The sequence below is a fragment of the Oratosquilla oratoria genome, chromosome 8, assembly GCF_046742065.1.
Source record: "Oratosquilla oratoria isolate Oo_2021 chromosome 8, ASM4674206v1, whole genome shotgun sequence".
NCBI classification, from domain to species: domain Eukaryota; kingdom Metazoa; phylum Arthropoda; class Malacostraca; order Stomatopoda; family Squillidae; genus Oratosquilla; species Oratosquilla oratoria.
Genome location: NC_134784.1, coordinates 35152138 through 35162137, shown reverse-complemented (window position 1 = coordinate 35162137; position 10000 = coordinate 35152138). Strand labels below are relative to the sequence as shown.

The following is a 10000-nucleotide window of genomic DNA, read 5'->3' as shown; positions in this document are numbered from 1 at the left end:
TCTTAGTTTCCCCCCAATCCTTAGGCATTGGGGGTACTTAAGCCACCGCACGATGACAGCCCCAGCCGTTAACCTGCATCGCTGGGGCTACAAAGGCTCCCCAGTGTGCCCATCTTGTTATAACTCACCCCAAGATACAGACCATCTCGTACTGCACTGCCCAATCACAGCAGTGCCAGGGGGTTACCAGACTATCTATGAAGCAAATCAAACATTCATAGACTGGCTAGCAAATACAAAGTTGGAGGTGTAAGAAAGCCATACGATACTACTACTACTAGTGTCATATCATATCACCGAGCAATATGACATCATATACTATATCATATCATATGATCACTTCTCTTAGATACTGCAATAAATGAATAAATAAATAATAAAATTAACCAAACGTATCATATTATCTGGCGAGACAACAGTGCTACCAATCGGTTTTTGGTCAGTGAAAAAAAATCCTCCAGTTTAGCTCTTCTGCCCAGACTATTCTTTGACTGTCGCCAGGTGATGTTATTTACTTAAGAGGCGCCCCAGACGAGACACAGATCCCCCCAGGTGCCCGGACGACCCTCCGGGGTATCTGAGTTCGGGGGTCCCCCTGAGGTTCTCGTATCGTCCCCGAAGTCCCTGTCTTCGGCACTCGAAGAAGAAGATATCGAGGACTTCGACGCCTAAGTGTCGCTGACGAGGACCAAGTCTCCCCTCCTCCAATTCTGAAGGACTTCTCTCCAAGGGTCACCCACTCCTCCTCCTCCTCCTCCTTCTCCTCCTCCTTCTTTCTTACCTACCCATTTCTTGCCCACCACCTAATGCTTCTTGTCTTTCCTCTTCATTTTCCCCTTTCCTCCCTTCTTTCTTACCTATCTATTTCTGCCTACCACGTAATGTTCCCTCCTTCTCCTATTGCTGCCTTTCCTTTTCATTTTCCTTCGCCTCTTTCTTCCCTTCTTACTAACCTATTTCTACCCTTCTGGTTCCTCTTCCTCTTGCTTCTGCCTCTCCTCTCCTCTCTTCCACAGAGTCAAGAGCTTTCCGTTTCCTTCTCCTTCTCTCTCTCTCTCTCTCTCTCTCTCTCTCTCTCTCTCTCTCTCTCTCTTTCTCACAAATACACACACACACACAAATCGTGGCGCGGTAGGTAGAGTTCCCGGCTGGCACTACGGAGGTCCGGGTTCGAATACCGCCCAGGGCTGAAATAATTTCAGTATCGCTGCGCTGCGAGTTGTTACTCCAACTCTCGGACCAGAGTCACGCAGCATTCCAGTGGGATTGGAGATATCTACGATCAATTAAAGACAATTAATCAGTGCCATACAGTTTCTATCCTTCTACACTTCCACCTAACCTTATCCCTTCAATCCTTCCTTTACCAAACACTAAGGGGCCGTATTTTTCAACCTTTTCGCCAGTCCTGGAGATCATTTTCTACCATTAGAAAAAAGAATTCTATTAACTTTATGAAACTAAAGTTACGAAAATTATTGGTAGGTTTTGTAGATAAGCTGATAAGCCAAGAACCCTTAACTAGAAAGAACATCAGGTAAAAAGCTACATTCGCGATGCTGAGGACAAAGTGGGGAGCCTACTACGCCAGGAGGCGCTGAGTAGCTGCGGTCAAAGCCGTCCCCTTTGCCCTATTATGCGATACATTGGGGCAGGTCACTGCTAGGAAACGGAGAGGAGTGCGGGACTCGAACCCACAACTAAGAGAATGTGAAACCAGCATTTTACCGATTAGGCCACCAGCGTAATTACATGGGCATAAGAGCTGATTATTGATGTCGAAAGAAAGAAAGAGAGAGAGAGAAAGAGAGAGAGAGAGAGAGAGAGAGAGAGAGAGAGAGAGAGAGAGAGAGAGAGAGAGAGAGAGAGAGAGAGAGAGAGAGAGAGAGAGAGAGAGAGAGAGAGAGAGAGAGAGGGAGGGAGGGAGAAAGAGAGAGAGACACACACAGACAGACAGACAGAAGAGCTGATTATTACTGTCGAAATATTAATACTCCCTCCCTCCCTCCTTCCTTCCCTCCCTCTCTCCCTCCTACCCTCCTTCCTTCCCTCCCTCCTCCTCTTTTCCTTCCTTCCCTCCTTACCTCCCTCCCTTCCATCTTCCTTCCTTCCCTCCTTCTCCCTCCCTCCCACCCACCCTCCTTCTCCTTCCCTCCCTCCCTTCCATCCTCCTTCCTTCCCACCCTCCTCCTCTATTCCCTCCTTCCCTCCTTACCTCCCTCCTTCCTTCCTTCCATCCACATTTCCGCTCTCTCCCTTGTCTCTCCTCCTCCTCCTCCTCCTTAAGTCCTCCTCCTCTTCCTTATCTAGACGTCAAGAGGAGCACGTGGTTCTGCACTTAGGGCGACACACGCACGGAGACGCTTAACTGTAATGAGTAATCTTGAAGAAGTATCAGACAGTTCCTGGCTATTCGATGGTGTGCGTATGTGATTCACCACCATGGTCTTGAATCACGTGTTAGACTCGTGATCGACAGTTATTTTCCTCCCGGAAGAGAGCTCAGAGCTCGTAATGACCAATCTATGGGTAATGCTGTGTGTGTGTGTGTGTGTGTGTGTGTGTGTGTATGTGTGTGTGTGTGTGTGTGTGTGTGTGTGTGTGTGTATTCACTTGGTCTTTGGTCTTTGGATCATGTGTTGGACTCGTGATCGACAGCTATTTCCCTCCTGGAAGAGAGCTCAGAGCTCGTAGGTCCGATCTATGGGTAATGCTATGACCTTGCACACACACACACACCCAACTCCCCGCCCACGAGAGTCAGAGTAACGACCCGAGGCACAGCGATACCGAAATAATTTCGGCCCTGGGCAGGATTCGAACTGGGTGCTGGGAGCATTTCTGCTTCCCAGTTCAGCGCTCTACCAACTATGCCACCGAGTCGGTGTGTGTGTGTGTGTGTGTGTGTGTGTGTGTGTGTGTGTGTGTGTGTGTGTGTGTGTGTGTGTGTGTGTGTGTGTGTGTGTGTGTGCGTGCGTGTGTGTGATTCACCATGGTCTTGGGTCACGTGTTGAACTCGTGATCGACAGTTATTACCCTCCCGGAAGAGAGCTCAGAACTCATGCATGACCGATCTATGGGTAATGTTGTGACCTCAAACGCACACCCACACACACACACATACATACACACACACACACATACACACACACACACACACACATACACACACACACACACACACACAAAACTCCCACCCCACGAGAGTTGGAGTAACAATTCGCAGCGCAGATATACTGAAATTATTTCAGCCCCGGGCGGGATTCGAACAAGGACCGCCGTAGTGGCAGCCGAGAACTCTACCAACTGTGTGTGTGTGTGTGTGTGTGTGTGTGTGTGTGTGTGTGTGTGTGTGTGTGTGTGTGTGTGTGTGTGTGTGTGTGTGTGTGTGTGTGTGTGTGTGTGTGTGTGCGTGCGTGTGTGTATGTGTGTGTGCGTGTGTGTTTGTGTGTGTGTGTGTGTGTGTGTGTGTGTGTGTGTGTGTGTGTGTGTGTGTGTGTGTGTGTGTGTGTGTGTGTGTGTGTGTGTGTGTTTATGAACGGAGGAGAGAAGAAATCACTCAGGTGAAAGAGAGCGAACGAGCGAGGGAGAGAGAGAGACAGAGAGAGAGAGAGAGAACGGGAGAGAGAGAGAGAGAGAGAGAGAGAGAGAGAGAGAGAGAGAGAGAGAGAGAGAGAGAGAGAGAGAGAGAGAGAGAGAGAGAGAGAGAGAGAGAGAGAGAGAGAGAGAGAGAGAGAGAGAGAGAGAGAGAGAGAGAGAGAGAGAGAGAGAGAGAGAGAGAGAGAGAGAGAGAACGTAACTGACAAACCAAAGAATTTCGAAATGTCGCCTCCAACAAGAGTACACTAGGTCGACGGATGTGAACGTATCTGGTCCTCGAATTCCTTTTAGCTTCGACCAGACAACTCCGAAGGTCAGCCTCGAGTAGCAGGGCCAAGAGGCACTGGACACCTGATCCGAAGGGGCACCAGGTCCTCCCCAGGCCACAGACAACACCAGGCCAGTTCGAGCAAATGGCTTCGGCGAAGGTTCTGTCAGGACCCTTCCTGTGGTGATGTCGTTCCGTTTGGAGGATTGTATGTGAATGGATGTCTGTGCAGGCAAGGGCATCATATTAAGACACCAGGCCAGGACTCGAGGTAAAGGATTCAAATTGGGCATATTTAGGTTAAAGGAAATAGGCAAGGGCTGGTTTACCAAAAGAGTGGTTAACGAATGGAATTAACTTGGTAACAATGTAGAGCACTGAAACTATTGGTTATTAAAAAAACATATACTTTCATGGATGGAAATGATAGATGATAACGGAGATGGAACTGTTTAGTGTAGGCCTTATGGCCTCTTGCAGTCTCCTCCGTTCTTATGTCCTACGTTCTTTTTTGTAATGTGCAGGAAATGAGCTTCGTATAGTGATGTGACTGCGTTTAGGTAATTGTGTGTAAATCTGCATTTTTCTTAATCTATAAGTATTGGAGAGCAAATGAAAAAAAAATTCCATCTTCCATCGATCGAATTGATATTTTGTTTACTGTTCTCAATTGGAGTATGTCCTCTTTTAGATTAGCTATTGAGTTGACGCAACTGCACGGAAAACGATTTCTTTAGATTCTTCAGACATAAAGTCTTTCTGCATGTGTTCCCATGACCTCCTGACATTTTCACATCCCAAATTAAAAAAATTATATAGACCAAGATAAAGCCACAAGCAGATTTAAAACTGGGTAATATAGTTGATGAAAAAAGAGGCAAACCCACAAATGTAGTTATTTTCCTTTGCATTATAATTAGGCGGAGACAATTAAGAAAATATTCAACACACACAGACACACGCACAAGCAATACATGAGTTCTGAGTTCTCATCCGGGAGGGAAGCATCTGTCAATCACGAGTCCAGCAATTACAACACGTGATCCAAGATCGTGGTGCATTATTCACACACACACACACACACACACACACACACACACACACACACACACACATACATACACATACACACACACACACACGCACGCACACGCGCGCGCACACACATACGCACACACACACGCACACACACACACATACGCAGTCCCCCACACGCGCACACACACACACAGCCCTATACATACACACACACACATACACACACACACACACACATACACACACACACACACACACACACACACACACACACACACACACACACACACACACACAGCCCTACACATGCACGCAGGCACACACACACACACACACACACACACACAAACAAACATACACGCAGGCACGCACACACTGGCACACGCACACACAAACACACAAACGAAACGTCAGTCCAACTTTGTATGCCTGATTTAAGCTTGGCGCCAGAACATAGCGGGACAGACAAACAGACTGACAGACAGACAGATGCTGTGTAACGTGACCCGCCCACCCGTGGGTCACGTTTACTCCTGTCTCAGGTCAAACGTGACGTCACGCTCCATCTGGCATCCTTTTGTGGTTGCCTTCTGAAGGCACTCGTGGCACGGGTGGTGGTGGAGGGGGGAAGGGGGAGGGGGTTGGTGCCATCTTCCGTCCATCCAGGCCCTTTTTTGACCATCATTTTCCTCCTACTTTATCTACATCTTATCTATTTACTTATCTATTTATTTATATATCTATCTAATACTCTTTCTGTTTACTGGTTTATTTACATATTTAAATATATATCTACCTCTGTATCTATTTATTTCATTCATATATCGATTTATTAATTTACTAATCAACGCATTTATTTATCTATTCATTAATTACAACGTCTATATCTATCTAATACTCTATCTGTTTATTGGGTTTATTTACATATTTAACTATATATCTACCTCTGCATCTATTTGTTTATTTTATTCTTATATCTATTCATCTTTTTATTAATTTACTAATCAATGTATCTATTTATTCATTAATTACACCATGTAACAAGAAAAATCTCTATTCCTGGCTTGTAATAACTTTTTATGCTATTTAGGTCCCAAATAAATACAAAAACAATTCTATTAAAGTTATAAGCTTGGGTTTGTAAAAATTCTAGGTTAGCCACTAGCATTCAACCTAAAAAAAATAGAATTACAGTAAAATCGATTTATGTCATATTTTCGAGTGCAATTGGTGCAATTTGGTGCTAAAAACAACTTTTTTCAAAATTTGATGACTGTAGCCTGATTTACCCTACTTATTTTATACATGTTCATTTAACATGTTCATAATTTATCATTTCAGATCTATAAGATCCATATTTTTATTGCATATATTTCTACATTTTCAGATGGTTTCAAGGGGTTGCCGCCCCCCCTGACTCCTTTTGTTATATATGCGGCGAGTATATAAAGAAGAGAGGCAACAAATTCTCTTTGGAAACGTCGGTGAATGTTTGTGAAGCCTACCAAAAGTAATTCGGGATGCCAGCTGGGGACCAGGACAAGCCCTGGGACCCTTGCTACTGTCGTGAGCACTGCAAGAAGACGATGGAAGGGTGGATGCTGCGAGGAAAGAAAAGGTCCCTGAATTTCTTCAACCCATGGGTCTAGCTAGAGCCAACAGACCACTCCACAAACTTTTTTTTTTTTTTTTTTTTTTTTTTTTTTTTTTTTTTTTTTTTTTTTTTTTTTTTTTTTTTTTTTTTTTTTTTTTTCGTATGGTGGATGTTAGCAAGCGGCGGAAAGGAAATAATGCTGCTGCTATGAATTACCCAGATCTCCCATCATCAAATGCTCCAAATATCCCGTGCCAGTGCCACCTGCTCCAGATGAAGTCCAAGACAAGTATTTTTATGAAGAGGAGGAGACGGACACTGAGGACTTGGCTTACCTGCCTGAGGTACCAAAGAAAGTTCCTCATTTCCCAAATCAAAAAGAACTAAATGACTTGGTAAGGGATCTGGATCTGACCAAGTCCAGTGCAGAGCTATTCATCCCCAGGATGAAGCAGTGGAACTTGTTCAAGGAGGAGGTGCAGGTGACAAGTCAGAGAAGTCGGCGCGAACCTTTCTCAGGCTTTCACACTCTTACAGATGGCCTCTGCTTCTGTCATGATGTGCCTGGACTGTTTGACGTTATTGGGGTGTTCTTCAAAGACAGCTCTACCACAAGTTTGAAGGTTGTCCTCCTCCGCTATGAAAACAAGTTTCCGACGCTGCCCCTAGCCCATTCAGTCTGCCTGAAGGAAGACTACTACAGTGTGAAAGTCCTCCTGGAAGCTCTGCAATACAACCAGTACAATTGGGAAATCATTGGAGACTTTAAGATGGTGGCTTTCCTGCTTGGTCTCCAGGGAGGCTTTATCAAATTCCAATGCTTCCTCTGCCTTTGGGACAGCAGAGCCACCTCTGACCACTACAACAGGAAGAACTGGGAGCAGCGAACAGAATTTGTAGTTGGGACCCGGAACGTCATGTGGGAGCCACTGGTTGATCCCAGGATTGTGCTCATGCCGCCACTGCACATTAAGTTGGGGTTGATGAAGCAGTTCGTGAAGGCTCTCAACCAGGAATCAGCCGCTTTTAAGTACCTTCTTGAGTTCTTCCCCAAGTTATCTGAGGCCAAAATCAAAGGTGGGATTTTTGTTGGACCTCAGATAAAGAAGGTGCTTGAGTCTACCGAGTTCTCCAATAAGCTCAGTAGGATTGAGAGAACAGCATGGAACTGTTTCATAGCAGTTGTCAAGGGCTTCCTGGGCAACCACAGAGCTGAAAACTACCAGCAGCTGGTGCAGGATCTGGTAAAGGCTTTTGGCGCCATGGGATGCAGGATGTCCCTTAAACTTCATATGCTGGACGCTCACCTGGACAAATTCAAGGACAATATGGGCGCCTACTCAGAAGAACAAGGCGAGCGATTCCACCAAGATGTGAAGGAGATAGAGCGGAGGTACCAGGGCCACTACAATGAGAAAATGATGGGGGACTATATCTGGGGGCTGGTGCGGAAATGCGACCTGGACTACAATAGCAAATCCATGAAATCCAGTCATTTATGACGTTTTAAGTTGCTCTATAACTATCATTTGTTTTTACTTGTTTGTTTTTTATAAGCTTGTGCCATAAAATGAATATGTACTTTGTTGATTTAATTATATGAACTGATAAATAAAAAATTAGACATATGAAAATTTCGAAATATCAGTCCTGATCACAAACCCAAGCTTCTGATTAAGTGATAGTGTTTTTTTTTTAATAATAACGGGATATAGCAAACAAGGAAACGACACTGAGAACGGGGAACAAAAAATGTGTTACATGGTGTTACTCATCCATCTATTTCTTACTTCGTTTACATTATTATGAATGTCCATTTAACTCTCCCATTATTGGTTACTGACTACAGGTTTTAGGCACTTTAGTGATGTAACTTCAGACCAACTCTGTTTAGTTATAAGACTGGAAACTAAATCTCCACTCAAAGATAACTATTTATCCATCTTCGACTCGAGAATTAGAATTTTGTATCATGAAAGACTCTGGCTGGGTCGAAACTTTTGTTCGCGAATGTGCTTACCACGGACGCGAAACGCGAGTAGGTAGGCTACTTTCCGCGGGAGCAATTGTCCGCCGGTTGGCCCCGATAGACAACCGCTCCCACTAACAAAAACAATAATGACAATAATGATAATGATAATAATAATAATGATAATAACAAAAAATAATGATAATAACAATAATAATAACAATAATAACAATAATAACAATAATAACAATAATAACAATAATAACAATGATAATAATAATAATAATAATGATAATAATAATAACAATAGCAAAATAATAATAATAACAATAATAATAATAATAATGATAATAATAATAATAATAATAATAATAATAATAATAATAATGATAATAATAATAATAATAATAAAATTAGACGCAGTCAGTTGAGTGAGGGATGTAGTTGACTCCAATTCAGTTTTCCGTGATGTTTCCTAATCTATTATTTTTTCTCTCTATTCCCAAAAGGAATTCTGCAACAACAACAACCAGACCCAAATTAATAACAACTCCCTCTCCATATTTCAGGAATGCGAGGCCTACCACAACAACAACAGCAACAGCAACAACAACAGCATCAACAGCATCAACAGCAGCATCAGCAGCACCACCAGAGCTCCGTGATCTATGACAAGCGGCTGTGGACTCCGCCCACCAGCCTCGGAGGGGGCGGAGTCTTGTCCTCAGCGCAGACCGGGATTGGCTCGGCCATGTGCCCGTCGCCCACTCACATCCTCCCGCACGTTCAGGCCCCGCCCTCCTCGACTCCGGCCCCGCCCAATTATTATGACTCTATTAAATTTTCTATGTAGATGTCTAAGCTTTAATTTAATCTCTAAGCACGTTTTTTTAGGACCAAAAGTGGCTCAATTTTGAAATATTCTGTTGTATTTCATATCGCGCTGCTGTGTCCTAGTTGGTTAGGTGGTCTTTTTGGTACACTAGGAGAAATCTAGTCTCGTGCGCGTTCAAACCTCCTGTGACTTTAATCTCTCTCTCTCTATCTATCTGTCTATCTATCTACCTATCTATCTATCTCTATCTTCTTCCTCAGGCCGAAATCACGAAGCTTCCACGGTGGTCCAATGTGAAAACAACATTTTCCTTTTTTTTTCAAAAATAAAATGGACAGAGCAAATTCCATTAAAACTCCGCCCCCTAAATACATAAATAAATAAATAAATAAATAAATAGATAAATAAGTAAGTAAAACAAATTTATGGTACAAATCTTAAGTTCAAAAAATCCGCTTTCGAAAGTTCTCAAAAGTAAAAATAAAGTAAATTCACTTATGATTCCAAATTCTCGCTAAAAAATAATAAATGATTAAAGATACTAATAGAAAAAGTAGATAAACATATAAATGAATAAATATACAAAGATATATATACAACTAAAGAAAATATAGATAAATATATAAGCAAATGAATAAATATACAAAAATATATACAACTAAAGAAAATGAAGATATATACATAAACAAATAAATA

At 43.0% G+C, this 10000-nt stretch overlaps 1 protein-coding gene across 1 annotated transcript in view; it reads left to right on the top strand.

Annotated features, from left to right (window-relative positions):
• Positions 1 to 10000, top strand: part of LOC143027342 (uncharacterized) — a 141221-nt gene that overhangs the window by 130790 nt on the left and 431 nt on the right. The window contains exon 4 of the mRNA XM_076188618.1: positions 9039 to 10000. This exon is cut by the window's right edge and continues 431 nt beyond it. Within this exon, the coding sequence (XP_076044733.1) occupies positions 9039 to 9322 (284 nt within the window). The 3' untranslated portion in view covers positions 9323 to 10000. The remainder of the gene's footprint in view (positions 1 to 9038) is intronic.